At 42.8% G+C, this 26,063-nt stretch overlaps 1 protein-coding gene across 1 annotated transcript; it reads left to right on the forward strand.

The window, feature by feature from the left end:
* The first annotated feature begins 7,985 nt into the window (after window positions 1-7,985).
* On the forward strand, window positions 7,986-10,489 carry LOC147433306 (heat shock cognate 70 kDa protein 2-like). The gene is made up of 2 exons (XM_086492911.1): window positions 7,986-8,302; window positions 8,652-10,489. Exons 1-2 carry the CDS (start codon window positions 8,095-8,097, stop codon window positions 10,394-10,396), a joined length of 1,953 nt encoding a protein of 650 aa, XP_086349037.1. The 5' UTR covers window positions 7,986-8,094; the 3' UTR covers window positions 10,397-10,489.
* The last annotated feature ends 15,574 nt before the right edge of the window (window positions 10,490-26,063 follow it).

The following is a 26,063-nucleotide window of genomic DNA, read 5'->3' on the forward strand; positions in this document are numbered from 1 at the left end:
ATGGATATTATTGATTATTTGTTTTTGAGTTATCAAGCTTTGGAATCTGGATCAAGCTGTCTGTTTTAAGCTCTATCTCCATTAATTGTGTCTGCTACAACTCTTTTCCTCGCACCTCTCAAAGCCAAGGGCCCCGTGCCTTCCTGGCTCACCTTTCGAACACAAATCCCTCGACATTCTTGGTGAACCCAACGCGAAACGCCTCCCCCTAGCGTACACACTGTTCGGCCGTGCCGGTGGCCTTGCCCATAGGATCTATGTCCTTACATTACCCCCCCCTTGGAGAATCGTTTTCGTCCTCGAAAACAAATGTAGGAAAATGTTTCTTAAGTGCGGAGACATTCTCCCATGTAGAACCTTCTTCAGGTCTATCTAGCTATTTTACCAACACTTGTAGTCTGACATGATGTCTGGTGCAAAGCTCATGAGAATCCAAAATCTTTTCGGGCTCACGAGGAATGCTTGGCGGTGTGATAAGGTCAACCAACACACCTGTGTCAATGACATTATCATTCTGTCCTAGATGTTTTCGTAAATGGCTAACATGAAAACAGGATGAACACGTGAGTGCTCTGGAAGAGCTAACTTATAGGCCACTTGAACTATACTTTTGAGAATGGTAAACGGTCCACAATAGCGTGGTGAAAGTTTAGCAACTTTTCCCGTCTTCAGACTTTCTGAATGCTCCGAAACTTTGAGGAAAACCTTGTCTCCTTCTTCAAAAGTAGCAAGACGATGATGCTCATCTGCGTACTTCTTATATCGATCTTGAGCTTGCTTAACATTCTGTCGAGCAACTCGAAGCATGTCAAAATGGTCTTGGAGAAAATCCTTCTCTTGTTGTATCTTCTCCTTAGCCAACCCCACCATAACGGGTGATCTAGGTTGAAATCCATACAAAAGCATAAATGGACTAAACCCTGTAGTCACATGCTTTGAACTATTATAAGCAAATTCCAATATTGGTAAGTAGTCTTCCCAATTGGTTTGCTTCTTGCTAACGTAGGCTCGTAGTATATCCTCTAGCACTTGATTAACTCCTTCTATTTGACCATCTGTTTTTGGATGATCAACCGTTCTTAGATTAAGTTTAGTTTCCAACTTTTGGAACACAGCTCTCCAGAAGTGATTATCGAACTTTCGATCTCTGTCACTAATGATGTCAACATGGTCTTGGAGAAAATCCTTCGCTTGTTGTATCTTCTCCTTATCCAACCCCACCATAACGGGTGATCTAGGTTGAAATCCATACAAAAGCATAAATGGACTAAACCCTGTAGTCACATGCTTTGAACTATTATAAGCAAATTCCTATATTGGTAAGTAGTCTTCCCAATTGGTTTGCTTCTTGCTAACGTAGGCTCGTAGTATATCCTCTAGCACTTGATTAACTCCTTCTATTTGATCATCCGTTTCTGGATGATCAACCGTTCTTAGATTAAGTTTAGTTTCCAACTTTTGGAACACAGCTCTCCAGAGTTGATTATCGAAATTTTGATCTCTGTCACTAATGATACTAGCTGGAAGATCGTAGAGTTTATATATATGCTCTACAAATAGCCGTGCTGATGTCTTAAACGTAATCTTAGAGGGAATGAAGCGACCCATCTTTGTGAGACGGTCTATAATACCCAAATGGCATCATGACCACGATTTGTAGTAGGTAGTCCTACTACAAAATCCATAGATATACTCTCCTACTTACCTTGTGGAATCTCTAAAGGATGTAAAAGGCCACCTACCTTGAGACACTCTGCCTTATTAACTTGGAACTGTTGGCAGTTTAGTACGTACTCTTGAACATCATGATGTAAACCTGGCCAATAAAATTGCCGTCAAACTAAGGCATACGTCTTACGAATACCTGGATGACCAGCACTTGGACTATCGTGACACTCAAATAAGATTTGGTGCCTAGTGCCTGAATCCTTTGGCACACATACTCTACCTTTGTGGAGTAAGTAGCCATCATCAATGAAAAAATTCTTCCATCGCTTAAGCTCTTCCTGAGTAGGGGTGGAGCTCTGTGTGTTGGAGTTTCTATCTGCGCGTGCAAAGACATGTTGATTTGGCTGTTCAGAGACATGTGAGTGTGAGGGATCCCTTTTTAAAACTGTACTCCACACTTTAGCATACGATTGATCTTGTGCACACTTGCCACGTAATGACTCCAAAAATCCACTCTTTAGTTCCATGAAAGCAAGTGAATTAATCTGAGGCATCCGACTTAGTGCATCCGCTACTACATTATATCACCCCTTACAATATCGTAACTTACAATCATAATCTTAATCTAGCTTTACGGCCCTTCAAGTCTGTTTAAGTAGTAAAACATTTGATACTCTCATGGTCAAAAACTACTTCAAACTTGGCACCATATAAATATTGTCGCCACTTTCGTAAAGCGTGAATTATGGCAAATAGCTCTCTCTCATTAACAGAATAATTATGTTGAGCTCTTTTTACTTTCAAAGGCTATAGGTCTTCCCTCCTGGAGAAGTACCACACCAATGGCTTTATCACTAGCATCAGTCTCTACCACAAACGGCTTAAGTGGGTCGACGATTGCTAGGATGGGAGCAGTGGCTATAGCTACCTTGAGCTGTTCAAAATTACGTTTTTGGGCTTCTTTCCAAGAAAAGGTCTTACCTTTTGCTTTAAGTTGATCCGTCATAGGAACAATGATTTTGGCATAGTCACGGATATACTGTCGATAAAATCCAACCATGCCTAAAAATATTTGAAGCTCCTCAACCGTGTTGGGATGTGCCCATCGAAGAATGGCAGCGACCTTGTCAGTGTCCATCTTGATGCCAGAATAAGAGATCACATGACCGAGGTAATGTATCTCTGTTTTATTGCTTTGCTTAGCATACAACGCGTGAGCTCGTAGCTGTTCAAACACTAATCGTAAGTGTTCTATGTGTTCATCTTCAGTCTTACTGTAAATGAGAATGTCATCAAGGAAAACCACAAAAAAATTTCCAAGATAGGGACGTAAGACATTATCCATGAGTGTCATAAATACAACTGGAGCATTCATTAGACCAAAAGGCATAACCAAAAATTCAAAATGCCCGAACCGTGTTCTAAAGATAGTTTTGGAGATATCTTGCAATAGCATACGTACATGGTGGTATCCTAAACGAAGATCTATCTTTGTATAGTATCTTGCCCCGTGGAGTTGATCAAACAACTCATACACTCGAGGCACATGATACTTGTTCTTGATGGTTATCGCATTTAATCCGCGATAATCTACACACATGCGCATAGTACCATCTTTCTTTTTTACCAATAGAATTGGTGATGCCCAAGGCGAAGTGCTAGGTCTAATGAAACCACAAGCAAGGTAGTCAGCCAACTGACTCTCAACCTCCTTGGCTTCTTTAGCACTCATACGATAAGGTGGTTTACTCACAAGTTTAGTGCCTGGCAAGACATCTATGCCATGCTACACATCAAGTATGGGGGTAAACCCGGTGGCAAATCGCTTGAGAACACATCACTATACTCTGTGAGTAAGTGAGTCAGCTTTTGCCGTGCAAAAGAAGAAAGTAAACTAGAATTATGCTGGGATGGAGAATCTTGTAATTCCTTTAATGTTTGTTTTACAACAGTTGCACGTTGCTCTATAGAATTAAAATTGAGAGCACTTTGCTCGTTAGATTTGTTAACACTTTGTTTATCAGTAGAATTCATTGCACTTTGCATACGATTAGAATTCATTGCACTTTGCATACCATTACTAGAATTCACGCGCTTTGCTCTTGAGATTTCACAAGACTTGGAGACAAGCAATACACAAAAAGACTTCATGTGTTAAATCTTCTTTCTGCAAAATAGAAAGCTCGGTTGTACATATAAGAGGTGCAGATGGTATATTTTTCTCACCAAGCAAAAGCACATGTTTACCATTGGCCATAAAGGATAAGGAGTTGTGTTCATAACTAGTGTGCAATGTGTTTCCTAAACCATGCAGCCACTCCTGTCCTAAAACTATATCAGCACGGTCCATGTTCATAACTTGGAAGTCAAGGGTCATCGTATGATCCTTGAACAATAAGCTCAACTCCTTGAACTACCATGTCCCATACGTCTTTATCATTCCCAGACATCTGCTCCACTACATACTTGTGAGAGTAGGAAGTCTGTGTAAGCTTCAATTTCTTGACTAGCTTATAGTTCAAGAAGTTATGAGTTGCACCATCATCCACTAGAATACAAACACGTTGTCTGATAATAGTGCCATGCATGCGAATAGAACCATGGGGGCCAAAGGTGGGCTGCAACATTGAAGCAGGCACACAACACTTGTGGCTTTTCGTCCATATGAAGAACCTCTACAACACAATATTTAGGAGATGAATCTAATGTGAGGCGTTGCACCATGTGCATGGCCTTTTCTTTGCCTTGCAAAAGAGGACAATATTTCTTGTTATGTTGGTCCGAAAGACATATAAAACACAAATTGTGTTTCTTTGCACACTCAAAATTAGCAGTGCTGAGAGACCCATGCGGAGTATCTCGTGATTGCTTAGGCTTCTTAGCCTCTTGTGGGCGTGGAGAGGTAGATTGTCTCTTATTCCTCTTGGAACATGTGGGATTTCCCGATACTTCGAAAGGTACTGTGTGAGAGAGAGGCCAGACATGTGGCATGCATCCCATGCTAACCAAATCTTATCTTCTTCATTGGACTCCAAAAACTCTTTGGAGAAAGAAGCTTGAAACACAGCCCAAGACAGAGGACGAGCATCTATTGGAAATGTCATCCACCACTTATAGGCCTTGCCTTTAAAAATATAGACTTGTTTCCACAGCCGTCTTTATATCCGGGGTGTGTCTCAATCTATGAATATCACTCCATTTGTGTAAGAACGTATTGACCGCATCCTTGTTGCGATCACGCTCGTCCCCGTGAAAGTCAGGAATGGTGATATTCTTAAGTAATGCATTACTACCTTGTGCATCTTCTGCAGTACTTGTCTCTTGGACTCTTGAGTTGTACGAGCTTGGTTCCCTTGAACCGTGCCACTTGTGGCTCCTTGAGTCGTCTGTGAATTCGTAAATTTCACAAGTAACTCCGTAAGATTGCTAACATTTGCATTGAGTGCAGAGAGGTTGCTTTCAAGTACGCTTTGGCGATGTTCCAAAGTCTTGAAAGAAGCCATATCTACAAGCCCATGATCTCCTACATCGTCATCATCATGCATATTAGTGTCAGCAGCATCCGTGGTGCCCTGATTTTGATCTATGTGCTCAAAATCAAACGTGTGTGTAGTTGGGACATCCTCACTAGCCATGGTAAACACACGCTAATGCAAAGAGAGAAAAAAAAAACCGACAACTTGTACCTTGAGAAATTGAAGTCTTTGTGTTTTGTATGCTCTGCGATTTGCGTTGCATGCCAACCTCGCCTTGCAGGAATTTGAGCGCTTCACTAGTCGTTCGTTGTAAGAACACCTTTGATGATTCTTCACAAAAACCCGTCGTTTTTATGAAGGCTTTTGTTCACTTTGAAGCTACCTCCTTGAGGAAAAAAGAATTTTTGGAGGAAAACTTGCCTTCCTCCAAGAAGTGAAAAGGAAGGGTGAAGCTACTTCCTTGAAGTTTGAAGTTTTCCCTTTCCTTTTAGTTTTCCTTTCAACACAAGTAGGTTATCTTTCCTTCTTACACACAACAAGGGTCAATAACTTGATGGTAAAGTATTGGCCTCCTACCCTCATGGGGTGGGTTCAACCCTCCTTCGTGCAAGGGTTAAGCGGGCCTTCCTTCATGCGTAGCCAACGGCGCCAACGAAAGCCTTCAGAGCCTCGGTTTCGTCGAGTTGCCGATCGAATTTGCCTTGGTTGTGCGCTGTGGAGGACGTAGATGGGGCGGATGCGGGTCTGTCCACACATTGCACACAGGGGAGCGTGCCTATCTTCTTTTGCTGCACAACGGAGACGTCGCTGTCTGCAGAACGTGGGAGAGAAGTAGAGCGTCGCACGCAAATGCAACCCGCTTTTCGCTTCGTACCAAAAATAGCTTGGATACCAATGAAAGGCGGTGGTAATGCAGGTGCTAGTCTCCACCCAACCGTGCTATCCTATAGCCTCCCCTTAGACAAATTTCCAAAGAGCCCATGAATTGATGAGCTCCATCCAATACAACGGAGAAGCCACCCTTACATATAAAGATGGGCATCAATCAGAGTAAAGATCACTGATAAGCTTATCAACCAAGCTCTCCATCTGTCGGACAGGGAGCCACAATCTCCTCCAAAAGACTAAAGCTATCGACAATGATAAGGCTTTTGTGAAGTAGTAGGGGCATAAGCTCACGTATAAATATCTCATCTATTTAGAAAACTACCCCTCATGCTCATCTCCCAACACTTGAAAGTGCATTTTCTCTTATCCTTGCTACACCCTGGTGCGACTTGGCCCTAAGAACATAGGGGGACTCGACTCTTAGTAGAGAGCTACAACATTGCTTCTATGTTTCAAATCATCCACAATTAGGCTTGTTCTTCCCCCCACTCTCCCTGTCGGTTTTGGGTGCAACTCAGCCCTTAATGCTTTGTTTACAACGGCACCGCACTCAGGGGGAATGGGGGGCGGGGGGGATATTTTCTATTTACAAAAATTCCAAAAAGGTTGGCATGAGATTCGACTGTTGCCAATAACCCCACTAGCACTTCAAAAGAGGGAGGGATCAAGTGAGAGTTAAGGGGGATTCTCTTCGTCCTTGAATGAAAGAGTTTGTGAGCCAATCACAACCACACACGCGTGCTGGCCCTTGTTGAGCTGGTCTTTTTCTGTGTCGATTGCAGCTTGGGTGTGACTCTGTGCATGGATCTCCCCCCACTTCCCTCGTCACTATATGGCACAATCATATGGTCCAGAGGGGATCTAGGGCCCAAATTTGGGGGGGAGGTGAGGCGGCTTTAATCTTAGTCGTTGGATCATCTTATGAACTAGGGTGAACTAGGGATGGGTGAACTAAGGGTGAATTAGGGTGGGTAAACTAGGGTGTGATCATGTGCCATGCCAACATGGGCAATGACACGTGCTAGCATGGTGGTAGGGCATTTGTGTGGCAACCGAGAGGTGTTGGGTTCGACCCACACTCCACGAGACGGGTGAACTCGACGCGCCATTTTTGTCTTGGCAAGTTTACCCCTAGTACACCTCGAGTTAACCCTTAGTTCACCCCCTAATTCACCATGCGATCGGATGGCTGAGATCAAACCCGCTCCGCACCTCCAAATTTGGGCCTTAGATTCCCCCCGGTTATGAGGCCCCACTCCCCCCATTGGCCCCGGTGTGACCTGGCTCTTAGGCCTATTAGGCTATGGAAATGAGACCCCAGTCAGATGCAGGCGACGGACGGAGCTAAAAAAAGATAACTTGGCCACTCTGCTTGTCACACGAAGCAAACATTTTTTATGTATTGAACTTCCAGGAAAGATGGCATCAAATGGGAGTAGCCCAGTTAGAGGAGGTTCCGACTGCTTCGGAACATGTTAGAGGGCTCAAACCTCTCACATGGTCTCTCATCACTTTTTTAGAGAATGTCTGTCGTGATGTAGCGACGGACGAGGGGTCTACTACTGGAGATTTTGAGGAGTTGAAGACGACGTCTTCTTCCAATCATCTTTTGCCCCCCTCATCCTTACACACATCCGGGGGGTGTGTGTGTGTGTGTGTGTGTGTGTGAGACAGAGGCCTGAGAATGACATGACAGAAATGTTCGATGCTCTTCTTAAAAGTCAAGCTAGCTGCGGACACGCAATGGACCGTTGCAAGGGTTGCCCTAGAATCTTGAAGGTGCCAGCTGTCGATCTCAAAATCAACGGTGATTGGCGAGGAAAGCGCTTTCTAGTCGAGGCCGTTGGATGGAGCAGGTGGATCGAACGGCCAGGGTGTCACCTTGCAAGCGATGGAAGGTTCTGGAAGCCAAAAAGTGCTGTAATCGTTTGGTATATAGGGGGGAGAGAGCTCAATCTGCTCGGTCTGGTCTATTTGTTTTAGGGTTACCTGGAAATTCTTTGCTTGATACCTGCGTCTCAGCCCTTCCATTGTTACTCGCTTGCTCCTCTCCCACGTCGCCATGTCGAAGGAAGGCCCGGCCATCGGTATCGACCTTGGTACTACCTACTCTTGCGTTGGTGTATGGCAGCATGATCGTGTGGAAATTATCGCCAACGACCAGGGCAACCGCACTACCCCTTCCTATGTCGGCTTCACCGACACTGAACGCTTGATTGGTGATGCTGCTAAAAATCAGGTCGCGATGAATCCTATCAATACTGTGTTTGGTACGTTCTCTTCCTCCACCTTTGTTTTTGTAGGGTCTGAGATAGATTTGGAGTCTGGTTACGTTTTACCTTCGGGCATGCATATTATAGGTTATTTAAGGCCTCGTCCATAGTAGATCTACATGGTCCATGAAGTTGACTGCCGTTTACAAGGATGCCCCAAGAATGGTAGTTGCTGGCTGACGATTGTCTTAGTACCTTTCATGGATGTTCCCTCAATGTTTTTTAGTGTATCTGTCCGATGAAGTTCTAGTCGACCAGTTTTTCTGATGTAGTCAATAGCAGATTTGTGCATCCATAGTCAGATTGTTTGGGAATGATCGCTTTTGACATATTTTGCCTCTTTCAGATGCCAAGCGTCTGATTGGCAGGCGGTTCTCTGACTCTTCAGTTCAAAGTGACATCAAGCTATGGCCTTTCAAGGTTATAGCTGGTCCTGGAGACAAGCCTATGATTGGGGTTCAGTACAAAGGTGAAGAGAAGTCCTTCGCTGCTGAGGAGATTTCGTCCATGGTGCTTGTGAAGATGAAAGAGATTGCTGAGGCTTTTCTTGGAAGTACGGTGAAGAATGCGGTTGTCACAGTTCCTGCCTATTTCAATGATTCTCAAAGGCAGGCAACTAAAGATGCTGGGGTTATTTCCGGTTTGAATGTGATGCGAATCATCAATGAGCCCACAGCTGCAGCTATTGCCTATGGTCTTGACAAGAAGGCCACAAGTGTAGGGGAGAAAAACGTCTTGATCTTCGACTTAGGAGGAGGAACTTTTGATGTCTCCCTCCTCACAATAGAGGAGGGTATTTTTGAAGTAAAGGCCACAGCAGGCGACACGCACTTGGGGGGTGAAGATTTTGACAACCGCATGGTTAATCACTTTGTTCAAGAGTTCAAGAGGAAGTACAAGAAGGATATTACAGGTAATGCTCGAGCCCTGAGAAGGCTGAGGACCTCATGTGAGAGGGCAAAGAGGACTCTCTCATCCACTGCCCAGACAACTATTGAAATTGACTCTTTGTATGAGGGAATTGATTTCTATTCTACAATTACTCGGGCCAGGTTTGAGGAGCTGAACATGGACCTGTTCAGAAAGTGCATGGAGCCTGTAGAGAAGTGCTTGAGAGATGCAAAGATGGACAAAAGCAGTATTCATGATGTGGTGCTGGTTGGAGGATCCACAAGGATTCCGAAAGTACAGCAGCTGTTGCAGGATTTCTTCAATGGCAAGGAGCTGTGCAAGAGCATCAATCCTGATGAGGCTGTAGCATATGGTGCTGCTGTGCAGGCTGCAATTCTGAGTGGGGAAGGCAACGAGAAGGTTCAAGACCTCCTCCTCCTCGATGTGACTCCTCTGTCTCTTGGTTTGGAGACTGCAGGAGGTGTCATGACTGTTTTGATACCTCGGAACACAACCATACCCACCAAGAAGGAGCAGGTGTTCTCCACCTATTCTGATAATCAACCTGGTGTGTTGATTCAAGTATATGAGGGTGAGAGAACTAGAACTAGGGATAACAACTTGCTTGGCAAGTTTGAGTTGTCTGGCATTCCACCTGCTCCAAGAGGTGTGCCGCAGATTACTGTCTGTTTTGACATTGATGCTAATGGCATTCTAAATGTGTCTGCCGAAGACAAGACAACTGGCCAGAAGAATAAGATCACTATTACTAATGACAAGGGAAGACTCAGTAAGGAAGAAATAGAAAAAATGGTTCAGGATGCAGAGAAGTACAAGTCTGAGGATGAAGAACACAAGAAGAAGGTGGAGTCGAAGAATTCTCTTGAGAATTATGCCTACAACATGAGAAACACAATTAGAGATGACAAAATCGCTGGCAAGCTTGATGCTGAGGACAAAAAGAAGATTGAAGATGCAGTTGAGCAGGCTATTCAATGGCTTGATCACAATCAGCTTGCAGAGGCAGATGAATTTGATGATAAAATGAAGGAGTTGGAGAGTATTTGCAACCCCATCATTGCTCGTATGTACCAAGGTGGTGCTGGTGATGTTCCTCCTGGTGCTTATGGCGGCGCTGAGGATGATGGGCATGGTCATTCTGGTGGAGGTGCTGGGCCCAAGATTGAAGAGGTTGACTAAATTTCTCCCCTAGGCTGTAGTGCACCCTGTTCAAGGTTCGGACGGGGTTAATTATTTGTTGGACATCTTGAATGTGATTAAATTTTTGCAACAGTTTTTGTGGATGCTCCACAATTTCAAGTGATTTAAACCTACCCTCCACGGGTGTGGGAAAATTGTGAGTTTTTCTAGTTTGGGTCATGTTCTTTTTTCCCAGCTTGGCAGATCAGTTTCAAGTGATTTAACCCTACCCTCCACAATACTTTGGGGGGGGGGGGGGGTGGGGGGGTGTTGGAAAATTGTGAAATTGTGAGTTTTTCTAATTTGGGTCATGTTCTCATTTTTCCCAGCTTGGCAGATCAGTTTGTTTCCTTGTAAAGGTTACGTTGTCAGAATTTTTGTAAGCATGGCAAACACACGCAGTTCATATATGGGTTATGGTGGGGGCATTGTCTTGACGGATAATTTTTGCTAGTTTTTCTAATTTGGGTCATGTTCTCATTTTTCCCAGCTTGGCAGATCAGTTTGTTTCCTTGTAAAGGTTACGTTGTCAGAATTTTTGTAAGCATGGCAAACACACGCAGTTCATATATGGGTTATGGTGGGGGCATTGTCTTGACGGATAATTTTTGCTAGTTTTTCTAATTTGGGTCATGTTCTCATTTTTCCCAGCTTGGCAGATCAGTTTGTTTCCTTGAAAAGGTTACGTTGTCAGAATTTTTGTAAGCATGGCAAACACACGCAGTTCATATATGGGTTATGGTGGGGGCATTGTCTGACGGATAATTTTTGCTAAAGGCGTTTGTTTTTTTGTAGGAATTTTATGCAGTTTCTGTGCTTTCTCTTGTAGAAAGTGCATTTGCACGATGAGGCAGCAGAGTTTTGCTGATGCAGGCTCTTCTGTTGTGCTCCCATTAAATTAGTCTTCTTCTGGTGAGCGGAGTCTTCTTCTTCACCACATTATAAGGGATGAGAAGGCATAGAGGGGATGGATTTTTACCAACTCTGCTTGAACTTATGCTTGCATAGTTTTCACTATGTGCGACAATATGCTCATGCCAGCAGAACGCATGCATGACCAGCGGGGATCTCCCCTTATTTTGGTCATGCAGGCCCCCAGTAAAACTGCATGATCCTTAAGGAATTACATGTTACTGTTGCTTATTTTGGAAAATGTAGGCCCCCAGTAAAAATGCTTGATCCTTAAGGAATTATATGCTCATTTGCTTGACCCTAGTCTCTAACAACAGTAGTTTTGAATGCACTGACTAATCTAGCTTTAAGGCATATCAAACAAGCCAAGTATCATCAAGAAAAGAAAAAACCTTTCACAACATCTTAAGTGCATAAGTGAAGGGTACAATATGAGCCTAAACTTTAAAGTCAAGACATTTTGTGTCCATATTAATAAGAAATGGTCTAATACATATTCATACATTTGTGTTTTTCTTTCGCTTATTTTTCTTTAGAGTTTTTTAATAAAAGGTATTGTGTCTCCTCAATCTCGGAAATATTAAAAACCTTTCAAAACATCTTAAGTGCATAAAATTAGGAAATAGAACATGACAGTGGAAAAACAAAACTATTTGTGTCCATATGAAAAGAGATGGTAGAGGCCACATTCATACATTTGTGTTTTTCTTTTGCTTATTTCTAATAAAAGGCATACTTAATGGTTTCAAAAATTAATGATTTATCATTTCGCACGTTTGCCATGCTAATTTATGGTCATCGTCACCATGACCCAATTTGCCAATAACTCCTTTTTTTAAATTAATATGTATATGTATCAAGGAAGGGAGACATTTCACATCATCGGGCCCAATCAAATCAAATTAGGAATTAGAAGGAATAAACTAAGATACAGGAATGCGGGTGGAAATTGTATCGAGCAATGCGGTCAATAGATGAGCAGGCCGAGGACGATGGGCAGACGGGGAGGAGGTGCCCCGAGATTGAGCCGTTGAGAGAATAAAGCAAATTTACAATCATTTTTTTATTGCATGGGTTTGCACTTGTGAGCAATTCAACACCTCAAAAAGGTTGCTACTCCAATAGCTATGGGTTCGACCTGTCTTCTCCCTTTTACAAGTGTAAAAGAGCAATCCCCTAAGAGATAAGAAGGGGAATTGAGAAGATAAAAATAAAATCGATTAAAAATAAAATAAGTATAGCTCGTTGCAATCGATTCATCCATGAAGGTGTACTACCTCGGTAAGTAGATCCATTGCAAAAAAATAGGTACAAAATTAATTTGAGAGTCTTGCTTGACTGGCTACTTTCGTAGTGTTCATAATATTTGGCATGTTTGTCTAGGCTATCTGTTTTTAAAAAAGTGTTTAGAAATGCTACACATAGCATGCTAGCATCCCGTAAACCTATAACTACTTTGGCATTTCTTAATTTTAATTATAAAAGAGGTGCTTCTTTTCATTTAAAAATATTGTTAAAAAAAGGTATGATATCTCTCTCTCTCTCTCTCTCTCTCTCTCTCTCTCTCACACACACACACACACACACACACACACACACACACACACACACAAATGAACAAATATTTTCTATTACTAGAATTTTCGGAGATTCTTATAGACAAAAAGTAAAAAAACAATCATTATCTCTCCTTCGGCCTTGCACCCAACACTAAGTCACACAGATATGTGGGGACATGATAAACCTTTGGAGGGTGTGCAAGCCGTCCGATGCACTTGACAAATGTATATTCGAGGGCCACCTCCTCACCCCAAGACTTAATCCACAATGTCATCCTTGTGAGCCTGAAGCCCTAACTGTCACAAAGTGATGATGTGGTATGTCCAATTGGAAAGGAATAATCTAGAGGACGATGAAGTTTGAAATCAGGAAGAAACAGGGGTTTAAAACAAAACCTAGTTCCCACCCAACTTATGAAGCATCGACTGAGGGGCCTAACCCTAAAAATTCAAAAGCTTGAATTTTGATGTAGAATTCTAGAAAACACATTGACATGCTTATGTGGCAGATCCTACAAACTTTTGATGTGGCAAAATTGTACGGAATTTTTAGTTTTACGTTGCTGTGTTGACGTGGCACGATTGTACGAATTTTCGTAAATTGCATTGGTAACCTGTTGCTTTTCATCAGTGGCTTTTGGAGAGCAGAGCTTTTGGGGATAAGTGCTTTTGGGAATAGATGCTTTTGGGGCTTCTCTTTTAGGAAACCTTTTAACTATTTATAAGCACTCTTGGGCCTCTCACTATACAGAGCATATGGATGCAGAGTTAAGGATGTTAAGTATGAAGCTTGATTTACCCCATGTAGTTTGTAGTATTAAAAACACACATTTGTAAGGCTCTCAGCATGAGTAGAAGCCATCGTGTGTAACAAAAATCACTCGCCAAAAAACCAAAAATTCACGCTCAGTCTCGAGCTTTGTTGGAACTCACTTAGGCTTGTCCTAAGCTTTATGGCTGCTCATGACTTAAATCTTGAGCAAATGGATATAACTACGGCGTTCTCTCATGGTGATTTAGAAACGGAAATTTACATGCTTCAACCAAAGGGATATGAAGTAAAAGGTAATGAGAAAATGGTTTGCAGATTAAAGAAAATCATGTATCGTCTAAAGCAAGACAATGGTACTTGAAGTTCGATCGATGGATATTGGATCACGGATTCAAAAGATGCAATTCAGATTCACTGCGTCTACACACAGAATTTGAGAGATGAAAAGTTCATCATCCTAGTATTGTATGTTGGTGACATGTTGATTGTAAGTGCTAACATGCAGGAAATCAAAGACCTGATGTTTAACTTCACTCCTATCTTATTGCAGACATAGCGATAACCACGAATATAATTGTCAATCCATAGGACTAAGCTGACTCGACTAGTGCATAAAGGCTACAAGAGGTTGTCAATCTTTTGGAAAACAATAAACAATTCGCATCTAATTCAAGCTACACTCAAATGACTTAAATCACTAAAAGCCAATCGCTCATCGGCAAACAAATCACATCCGTTACAGCATCAAATGATATCCAAACGTAACGAAACTTCTAGAACATGTTTATAAGACATAAGTACACATGCTCATGGTTTCAAATCTCACTTTACGTCAAGTGCAAATCGCGATTATTAACAGCAGTGAGTTTTTGACCTAGTCGTTTTTGACCCAAAATGCATCTAAATACTTAGCAATTATGCCCCAATACTCCGTCTAAGTTTTTGATTTTGAAGTGTAAATTTTTACTTATGATGAAATTAGGTCGCAAGTCACCGATGCCAAAAGCTACGAAATACCGTGAAATGCGTACGTCAATGCGTAGAGCTCTTACTTGCGGTTGCAACGCAACAGACGCGGTTGCAATGTGAAAACCGGGGAAGGAGTCGGAAGCGCGAGAAGGAGAGAAGTGAGCGTCGTTAGCTCACATGGTTTTCTATCATCAAAACCTTCTTAATAACTTACAAAAATTGGTTTTTATACCTTAGCCAAGGTTTTTGGTGGTCAAAACTAATAATCTGGGAGCTCTAACTAAAGGCAGGTTGATACGATCTGGAAGCTTGTAGCCCCGTCTCATCAATTACAAAGCTTATCCGAAAAATAGGAGTTACAATATTCTCGATTCATTAAAATAATAAATGTTTTTACAATGAGAGCTTCGAAAAATGGTATCCGAGTTAGCTTATTGCTAACATTCTCCCCCTCCTCGCCTGTGTCATCCCTTGACACAGCTTTATGGGCTAAAATAATCTTCCGGTTGACAGCTGGCGAGACGGTCTTTAAGTGCATGTAAAGGTTTTTCATAATTTGATCTTTCTTTCTTTGTTTGGAACCTGTAAAAATTACATGGTGACTCTGTTCTTGAGCTCGATGCCTGAGTAGCCTACGAATTTGAAAGTTAGGTTGCTGATCACTGGCCCAAAAATCTTCATTCACCAAGTGAAAAACCCTGTGTAGAACGCTTCCTCAAACACCGACATATTGTGAGATGACAAAAAACATGCAGCGAGCGTAGAAGCCATAAAGGACTTCTTCGGAAGGTTGGCCGCTTAGGTCGTAGCATAGACCCTTATTGCCCTCGAGGAACGATAACCACGGTGCTCCTGCTGGCTCTGGCTCGTGAAAGGCTTCAATGCATGTGATCAACATTCGGAAAATTTTGTAAAGCATAGCACATGAAAGATCAGGGAGACTTTTGAAGAATGCCATGGCGCCCGTTAGGGTTTTCACCATGTATTCGTCTGTCGACGTTCCCATTTCTGGAACTGGCAATCTCGGATAATTCAACCATGTAGGCCGCTTCTTTGTCATTGCTTCATGTGCTTGCCATGTCCTTACTCTTGGTACAGGACAAAAAGTCGGGTCTTTCTGAAGTGCTGCACGTGCTTTTGTGAACAGAATCAAGTATCTGGGATTCTTGTTCAGCGAACTCTTTCTCCACTTGGGGTGGACTTCATCTGCGCCTTCTGCTTGCATGTCTTTATAAAGTCATTCCTTAACCTGTTAGCAGCTCTACCTTGATCAAGGGATATGGCAGTGATTGTTGAAGCCATCGTGTATTTCTTTGGTTGGGAGTGAGTTGAGTAACATTGACTGAATGGAGAACTCTCAACTCCCAATCCATCGCTGCTTTCCATTGCTCATCTGTTTCTTGAGAAACCTGCTCCTTAAGTGCGTCTTCTTTAGCTTTTGACAGCTGGACCATTGGCACTTGATCAGCATCTGTTATTGGTACCTGAAAGTCTTCTTCTCCTCCTAGTCCTTCTGTCGGCTATGTTTCCATCTCAACGAAAGAGACTTGAGGGAATTTCAATGTGGGGTTGTTCTGATGTACCTGCTTCTTCTTGCGTCTCTTGCTGTCCGTCTCGTAGTAGCTGATTAACTCTCTTGAGCTCTGCTATCTCCTTGATCAGCTCTTCTTCTCTTTGTACCCGCATTACTGCAAGGTCTCTTCATTGTGAATGCTCTAGCTTTAGCTCTAGCTCCAGATCTTTATTCTTCTTTTCCATGCTTTATACACTTCATCTGTACCTTTGATCGAGGCAACTGCGAGATTTTCTCTTATCTGTCGCAAGAAGGTTGCCTGATCATTGATCCTTTGCTCTGAGTATTGCAGTGAAGCATTTGCTACATCAAGCTGCACTTGGATCTTTTGAACTGACAGAGTTGTAGTTAAGAGTTTGTTGGTAACCTCTGTCAATTGTTCGTCTTTGGTTTTGCAGGCATCTGATAACTTTGTGAGAAGTTCACCTAGCTCTTCCATTTTCTTTTGTTGCTTTTCTCTGGACAGCTGGTGTTGTTCAGCTTTAGCTCTTAGCTATTGGATTTGTTTTTGCAGATCAGTGATGACAGTCATTCTGTCCTCTAGTTCTCCTTGGAGAGCGTCTATCACTATCTCCAATTCTCTAGCCTTAGCATTGCGGCTAAGTGCTGCTGATGGCATTTTCTCTGTCATTTTCTGCATCTGCTTGGCATATTCGTTTATTTGGAGAATTACTTTATCATTTGTCTGCCAGTCTTCAGGTTCTGTGAGCTGCCTAGATGTTTTAGCAGTCTTTGTGTGTGGCTCCTTGGGTGGGGCTGTGGCAGTTACTGGTTGTGGTGACGGTAGGGGTTCTACCTCTATTTGAGGCTGTGTGATTGCTTTGGCCGTTTCCTGCTGGGTGGTGGTTGTTGGAATTAGGGTTGCAGAGAAACACACACAGCTTGGAGAAGACAACGGAAGCTCAAGGCACACAATAGAGAGTATGTTACTTAGTGTGCAATTGAAAGATAGATAGCCCTAGAGTAATGGGCGTACATACAATGCACAGGGGAAAAAACCTCCTAAAGAGGGTAAAAATGCCCCGACGGTCCTAGTGTGTTCACACACATCACTACCACATGTATATGGTAAAAAATCCCCCATGGAGTGATGCGGTGAACGAGAGCTGGCACATGAGTAAAGGGAAGTGCCATGCCCTGAGGACATGAACGGTCCACAAAGGGGAGTAAGCCCAAAGCTTTGTGGAAAGCTTCAAGCTTCTCACGAGAAAATGCCTTTGTGAAAAGATCTGCAAGGTTGTCCTGTGTTCAATGTGCTTTGTGCGAGCATGAAAAACTGGGTTCCTTGCAACTGCCAATGCGCTCTGACTGTCAGTGTAGATAGTGTTGGCAGTGTCCTGTCCAACACCCAAATCAGCCATAAGGCCTCTGAGCCATACACACTCAACCATACCTGTGAAGACTGCCCTGTACTCAGTCTCACAACTCAAAGTGGCCACAATAGGTTGCTTCTTGCTCAACCATGATATACATGAACTGCCAAGCATGAAACAAAAACTACTTGTGGACACTTGCGTGTCAAAACAACCAGCCCAATATGAGTCCGAAAAAGCATGTAAATCTGGCGCCAATGATCCCTCCTTGGGATAAAACAAGCCAAGATGTAAAGTGCCACTAAGGTAGCGAAAAATCCTCTTGACAGCCTGCCAATGCTTAGACCTTGGGCTATGCATAAATCTGCTTACCTGTGAGACTGTAAATTGAATATCTGGCCTTGTGTTGCATACATAAATGAGGCATCCAACAGCAGTTTGGTAAAGAGTGACATCTGCAGGATCACCAACATCATGTAGACTCACTTTCAAACCTATTTCCATGGGAATGGCAATAGGTTTGCAATCCTCAAGTCCAAACTTACATAGCAATGTCTCTATGTAACTTTTTTGACCAGGCAATTCCACCATCACACTGCTTAAACTGTATGCCCAAGTAATGATGCAACAGTCCCAAATCTTTCATCTCAAAAGTAGCATTCAAATCAGCCTAAATTCAGCAATATGTCTCTCATTTGGTCCAGTGATCAGCAAATCATCTATGTAAAGAACCACAATGAGAAGTACATCACCCTCATGCTATACATACAATGTGCTTTCTGTTGGACTATTACGAAAGCCATGTTTGACCAAATGAGTGTCAGCTTTCTCATACCAAGCACGAGGAGATTGCTTCAACCCATACAAAGCCTTGTTACATTTACACACTTTGTCCTCTTGTCCTTTTTTGACAAAATTGCGAGGCTGCGTTACATAAACTTCCTCAAATATGTCACCATTCAAGAAAGCAGTAACAATGTTTGATTGACGTACATCCCAAACAAAATGAGCTACCAATGCACATAGAAAACGCATAGTAGTCATACAACAAGTGGGAGCAAAAGTCTCTTTATAATCCATGCCTTTTTACTGTGCATAACCCTTTGCAACAAGTCGAGCCTTATGGCCATTGATCGCAGCATCCGGCTTGCGTTTCAACTTGTAAACCCACTTCGTACCAATGGCCTTTTTGCTAGGAGGCAAATCACTTAAAGTCCATGTGTCATTTTCTATAAGTGCATCATATTCTGATTGCATGGTAGCCATCCAATTTTTTGAATTTTGTGCTTCATCAAAAGACAGAGGTTCCTCAACATCATGTAAGCTAGACGCAGCCAAAGCATAACAATCTGATGCATAAGATGCATGGCGAGAGCCTGAACGAGTACGACTAGACAAAGGTGCATTCAATTTACTATCACGCAAAGTGTGCACCAGCCATTTTGGCATACCTCTAGCTTGCTCATTTTCAACCCTTTCCTCATCAAGTACATCATGTACATTAGTAATAGGCTGATCTATAACATTTTTGGAAACCCCCATAGACTGTACATTTGACTCATTGGAATTTACATTCGAACTTTCACCACTGAAAGAGGCTACAAAGTGTCATATATGTCCTGTGAGCTTACATTACTGTCTCTAGTACATGACAGCAAGGGCTGAACATAATCTTCCACAAACACTAAATCCCGTGAAACCAAAATACGCTTTGTTTGTGGATGATACAACTTGTAACCTTTGCTTTCAACACTATAACCAACAAAAATACATGTGACAGCCTTATCATCCAATTTTCTGCGTTGCACTTGTGGCACTAAACCATAAGCCAAACAACAAAAAATATGCATGTGCTCAATAGATGGCTATCTATCATGCCATGCTTCATATGGAGTCATAGACTGCAATGCTTTTGTAGGATACCTGTTAAGTACATAAGTGGTACACATGACAGCAGCCTCAAGCCAAAATGAATGTGATAAAGCTTGACTCTTGACCATACATCTTGCCATTTTCGTACGAGACGTGTTTTTCCTCTCAGCAACACCATTTTGCTGAGGCATATACGGCAGTGTACCTTGGTGTTTTATCCCACGACTAGCCAGAAATGCATTAAATTCATGAGACATATACTCCCCCCCTTGATCGGAATTGAGCCATAGCTAAAAATTATTTGAAGCACATAAAAACTTCGGACTTCACTTTAAGAGGAAATACCCATGCATGCTTGGAGTAATCATCAATGAAAGGCAACAAGTACAAGTAATTGTCCACGGACGGAGTTTGCATGGGTCCACAAACATCACTATGCACAAGCTGCAACCTGCATGTGGCCCTAACTAAACCATCCTTTGGAAACTTAGAACGCTGCATTTTACCCAAAATACAGCCTTCAAAAACATGTTTGATAGGTGCTTCAAGAGGCGGCAAAGAAGCAACCAAATCAGATTTTTGCAAACGCAGCAAACTGACAAAATTCAAATGCCCAAAACGTGCATGTCAAAGTTTTGCATCTGTAATGGCCATAGAATCTGGAACTGCATTTGCAAAATTTTGTCTACACTTGTCATACAAAGTGAGCTTATACAGCCCGCGGCACAAAAGGCTAGATGCAACAATTTCATCACCAAAACTGAGATCATGAACTGTACATTGTCATCCACAAATTTGACTACAAGTACAAGTCTAGCAAGTGCTGAATATCCCAAGCCTGTTTTGCAAATTTTGCTGAACGAATGTGAGGAACAATGGTGCGTTTCACAGACAACATAATGACTGCACGAGTCTGCGCATCCTTTACATCCCAACGAGCTTGTTCTGCCATAGGCAAAACAACTCTAATAATAGCAATCCTTGCAGCAAGACCTGCAACATCGTCAACATCGCTTACATCCTCAGAACCAAGACATACATCAATGCCCTGCACAATATTCCAAACGCCCTTTGACACGAGAACATGTTGCATCATGTAAGCCCACATAGGGTAATTGTCCTCATCCAACCTGTCCTCAGCAACAAACATCTTGAACACATCTGTGTTGTTGTCAGCCATGGTAAATGTTGCACCTGACGTGAAAATTGCCCTAAAAGAGGAGAAACAAAGCGGGAACAACACATGCTATATAGAACAAACTGTAGGAGACTGTAAGGCACCTCTTATGCTAAAAACACACTGACAAAAATTTGCACAAAATGTCGAAATAGCCTGTGCAGTACTACATGTAGTGGAAACGGAGGCCAAAATGAGCATGAATCAACAATCTGAGCAGACTGAGTTGAGGGAGCTCTCCCAAAATTTTTGTCGACCTACGAACGATTGCCAAAGCTCGCTGAAATCGGAGAAAGTGAGCAGTCATGTGCTGGAGATGCTAGCGACTAAGCCCGGGAGGATGCAACCTGCTCTGATACCAATTGTTGGAATTAGGGTTGCAGAGAAACGCACACAGCTTGGAGAAGACAAAGGAAGCTCAAGGCACACAATAGAGAGTGTGTTACTTAGTGTACAACTGAAAGATAGATAGCCCTAGAGTAATGGGCGTATATACAATGCACGGAGGAAAAAACCTCTTAAAGAGGGAAAAAATGCCCCGACGGTCCTAGTATGTTCACACACATCACTACCACATGTATATAGTAACAGTGGTAGACGGAGTGGCCTCTGTTTCTTGTGCCTTAGGTTGCTCAAAACTGGCAGTCTCTTGTGGTTTAGGACTTGCTTCCCTTTGCGGTTCTGGCTCTTTTGCTTTGGCTTGGTCAAAATTAGTTGCTGCTTGTTGTTCAAATCATGCTGCCTCTTGCGATTCAGGCTCCTTTTCCTTGGTTTGCTCTGCTTGAGTGGGTCTATGTGTTGGTGAAGGTGGAGGGCTTGGCATGGGGTGGTCTTGTTGTTCCGTAGCAGGTGATGATGGTCTGGGAGACATCTACTCTGTTCGTGCTGGGCTTCACTTTGTTGGGTCGCTTCAGCTTGTCTCTGTTGCTCTGCCCCATCTTCCTTTGCTTTTCTTTCAGCTTCTTAAGCTTCTTTTAGCTTTAACGCTTTTGCTTCCGTGTACATCCTTTCTAGAAATTCAGTGGAATCCTCTGCCTCTTTTTTTGCAGGGTGCTTTGTTCTAGGTCCTTTTACCTCTTTAGGTACCCACTTTTTCGGGTCCTCTTCTGCAGTTTGGCGGCTTTTTTCATAAGCGTGCTTCTCTCTTTCAAATCTCGCCTTTTTCTGTTGAGGCTCTTCTTGATGTGTAGCCACTGCTTTTATTTTCATCTCTTCAATGCGGGCTCTTATTTCCTCATTGTCTGAGCTTTCGCTGCTATGTGCTTCAGGAGAGCTCTCTACATATTCTTCATCAGATTTGTAAACTCTTTTTGTGGACCTTGTCTCTCGAGGGGATGGCTGTGCACACACAATCCATGTGTTCTGATCTGGGGCAGGTGGTAAATTATCTGCCATGCCGATAGCATGGTATGCTATCCTTGTGAGTACCTCACGTGCTCACAGATAAGTTATCTTACTCTCTTTCTTGGTACCCTTTAGCGTTGATAGCACATACTGCGCATGATCAATGGGTTGCCTGGTTGTCGACTTCAACACTTGTGTGAAGGTAGTTGCAACTGCATGATTGGGTGTTGTGTACCTTGGCGGTCTCTTTGCTAGAAAGTAGAAGTGTTGGTGATATAACCGTGCTGGTTCTTCCACTTGTTTCTGGATGAGATCAGCAAAGGTTTTCGCAGCAATCTCCTTGGTGAAGGTACCTGCCGTCTTTCTGTCTCTAGCCCTCACCATCATCCCTTCTGTCGGCAATTTGAGATCCTCGACCACAATCTCTTTCGTTATCACCACTTCTACCTTCTACCCTTGCTGGTCAGTAATATGGGATATTCCATCTTCCTTTATTGTAGCCTTCTGAAAGTCTACACCACATGGTTCTTGATCGTAGAATTCTCTGAGTCCAAGCCTTCTGTTAGCTTCTTTTGTTTCAGGCTTTGCCGCGACATCGTAGACCTCTTTCGGCAGCAGCTGCCTGCAGGTCTACCTTGTGTCCTTCTTCACTTTTAAACCTGCCTGTGAAAACTGTGGTGTTGTTTTCTTCAAGCTGTTCTTTGGACATATATGTTGCTTTGGCTGTCTTTACTGAACTGGGGTCAGTTGATATGGTGGTAGCTCTTGCAGCTTCTCTTTTTGGGATACCCTCTTCTTGGCCTTCTCCATAGCTTGCATTGCTCCTGTTAAGTGAGTAGAGTACCAAAGTTAGAAAATTTGGTAGATTTCGCTCTGAAATGTCCTTCAGTTTGAATTGCTTACAATTTGAGTCCAATTTGCTTCGAATCAATTTTTGAACATGCATAGATGCATAAAAACACGAAAGATCAAAATCATAAAGTCCAAGAAAAAATTTGCAACAAAAGTAAATAATTGTGATTATTTACAGCTGATGTATTTACAGCTAATGATTTTTTTCAACTTTTTATCATTTTGGCACCATAGGCTTGAAATACATATCAATTAGATACTGTGAGTGAAGTGTGGGCTCATTTGAGTGCACAGGGTAAGAATGGTGCCAGATTTAGGCTTTTAGTCTCTGAAACAGTAGATATAAAGGAATTTTGAGATTTTGAGCTCCAAATTTGTTCAAACTTGGTTAGTAGCTTAGGACATCATGTGCTTTGGTTCCATGAAGGCAAAGTTGAAATTTTTTCCCATCTTGATAAAAAAGTATATAATCGAGATTATTAACTTTTTCATCAAAATGAACATTTTTTGGTGCAATTTGATTCTAGGCATGATGTAGACACTGTGTATGTGATATGAGGTGATTTGGATCAAAAAATGTGACAGATAACTCAAAATTTGCATTGGAGGGACTTCTTTGCGTTTTTTGATAATTTTCCAAATTATCATCGATCATTTTGGCTCATACTTGAAATGTGGCATGTAATAGGTGTGCACAAGTGATAGGTGAGGTAATGGTACCACTTTCAAGCCCAAAAAATTCAAAAGTAAATAATCGCAATTATTTACAGTAGTCAACTTTTTTTTGCAAAACTTGAAAATTTTGACCTAAACATATTCTATACACCTAAAAAAAGTCCTAAATTTAATTTGGTAAAGTTTCGTCTTGCCGACATCACTTCCTGCTTTGTCAACTCTGAAATCATCAATTTTTGTGACTACATGGCATGTGGAGTTGGTTAGTCACTTTTGAGGCTATGGACTTGTCCGCTACATAGTCGTGAAGCAACTCATCCAATTTTGGCCGATTTGGAGTCAATTTGACTTCGTATGTCAAATTTAACGCTTTGTAGCCTTCGAGCTATTTTTAGCTTTTCGAGGGCTTGCCTTGATTGATTTTATGAAACCAACCATATACATTGTGTACAGACCCAGTCTATAAGCTGCCTGTGGAGTCAAAATCCAATTATGGCATCTGCCAAAAACCTAGCTTTTCTACTTGGGACCCCCCTTGACCCTTGCTGAATGGTCAACTGTTGATATAGAAGTGTTCTATTATGTTGGGCCATGCTACAATTCAAGTCTCGTCTGATTTGGTTGAGCTGACAGATCGCAATGGTCAATTTTCGATCGTAGGTCTTCGTGCACTGCTGTGATTCTAGGGTTTTTCCTGGGTTTAGACTAGCTACCGGCCGTACAGAATGGATCATTAATAAGTATAGAACTTACCCCTCATGTCTCGTGTGAGACGGCGCTGTAAACGGGCGACTGTGGACTCCAAAAGTTGTGCGCGAAGAAGGTCGAAAAGCTCTCTCTCCAAAGGCGACAAGTGAAAATGAGGTGATTTTAGACTACCTTGGGTATCTATACTCTGACTTCCCGAACCATTTTTCCCCAAATTCCCCTATTAGTCCTACTAGGCCGTGAGAATCTATGTTAGACTCAAAAATTCTCTCAATCGGATTCATGTAGCTCCTTCTGCAAGAATTCTGCAAAAGTAGGTATGGCCGCCTAATTTAGTCTTCCCGCTTCCATTTGCCGATTTGATTGAAATTTTTTGTGCGTGTTCCCCTTGTCCTCCTGATGGGGGCTTTTCACAAGCCAAGCTCCCATACCCCTCTTCTCTCGTCCCCACCCCATGAAAACCCCCTCTTAGGGAGGGAGTGATAAAAGGCATTGGAAAAAGTAAGAAAAAAATAAAGTATGATTATGTAAATATATAAGAAAGGTAAAATAGGCCACCTCATGCCTGCGGGGTAGCCCATCCCCACCTTGCCTCCTTTTTCTTCACTGTTGCCCCGCCGGGTGTCCCTTTTCCTCTCCTCCACTCAAAAGGTCAACCCCCTCTCTCTTCCCCTTGTCCTTTCTCCTTTCTCTCTCCCCTCAAGCTACCCCACCTCTCACCAATAATGCATTATAACTCACCAATAATGCACCCTAACTCACATGCAACTTATGCTATCTTCCAAAACAGTATACCCCACCCCCCTTTTCTCTCTCCTATACTCTCCCATGATCCAAATACCCCCCTCTCTCTCTAAAATTCGAAATCTCTCTTGTCTTGTAGCCAGATGGCCTCCCCCACACTCACACACACTCAGTTTCACTGAAAAAGGTGCCCACAGACCCATCCCCACCCAGTGGTTACCTGATTTTCTTGTGTTCACACACATCTGCACACAGATTCACCTCTTAACACACTCCCCTCTCTCCCCTCTTGTAATTACTTTATTCTCCATGTCACCTCTCACTTTTTTTCATCAACCCATCTCTCTCTCTCTTAGTCTCTCTCTCATGAGACTGCTGTTCTGGCACATATACACACAGCCAGACAAGTGGGGCCCACAGTCACATGGTTTGTGTAGATAATGATTTCTTCATTTCTAAATTCTAGAATTTCTCCCCCCTCCTACCCTATATAAAGAGGGGTCACTATCACACTACACACACAACATCACCAAAGAACACACTATGCACTGTGTGTGCCTAGTGCACACACACACACATACCCACACCATCACCATCACCGCAATCACCATGCTCGTCTTGAGCATGACCTCTACACCCTTGGGCTATGGAAGATGAAGGGCAACTAAATGAAGGATGATGGCCATAACCCTCGTGCGAGTCTTCGCCATCAACTCCCACCTATCCGCCATGTGCTCTACCACTCTCTCCCTTCTCATTCCCCTACCCTATGCTCCCCATTTCATCGCCTTATTCTCTAAATAAAGCTTGAGGTTTTGTGAGTATGTTTTCCTGCAATGTTTTGCCCATGTGAGGTGTGCGGAATCGCCACCTAGTCTTGTGTTTGGAGTGAGCTTGTGTATGTGTGAAGGGTGTGCGGATTCGCCATCCTTCTGTGGTGCCTAAGTACTAAGCCGCTATACCCCCTCCCTCACTCTCTCTCTCTCTCTGTCACTTGATCTCATTCCGTTTCCTCTTCATCATTACTCCCAAGCATCCATCTCTCTTGGATGAAAACTTTGTTATGGTGGTGTGTTGTTTGCGTCCTAGCCGCTGAAGCTAGGTGGTGCCCCCTGTTCGCTTTTACCATGACAGGCTCGAGGCGCGCCATTCGGTCCCCGGTGTTTTAGAGGCCGCCGGCGTTCGGGGTTCGCTTTG

This window comes from Adiantum capillus-veneris, chromosome 20 (genome assembly GCF_014529385.1).
Source record: "Adiantum capillus-veneris isolate H3 chromosome 20, ASM1452938v2, whole genome shotgun sequence".
Classification (NCBI taxonomy): Eukaryota; Viridiplantae; Streptophyta; class Polypodiopsida; order Polypodiales; family Pteridaceae; genus Adiantum; species Adiantum capillus-veneris.

Bases quoted from the DNA above. Each gene is read 5' to 3' on its own strand.
- LOC147433306 (XM_086492911.1), top strand. From the start codon at position 8,095: ATGTCGAAGGAAGGCCCGGCCATCGGTATCGACCTTGGTACTACCTAC. The intron at 8,303-8,651 runs GTACGTTCTCTT...TGCCTCTTTCAG, and splicing joins TCCTATCAATACTGTGTTTG to ATGCCAAGCGTCTGATTGGC.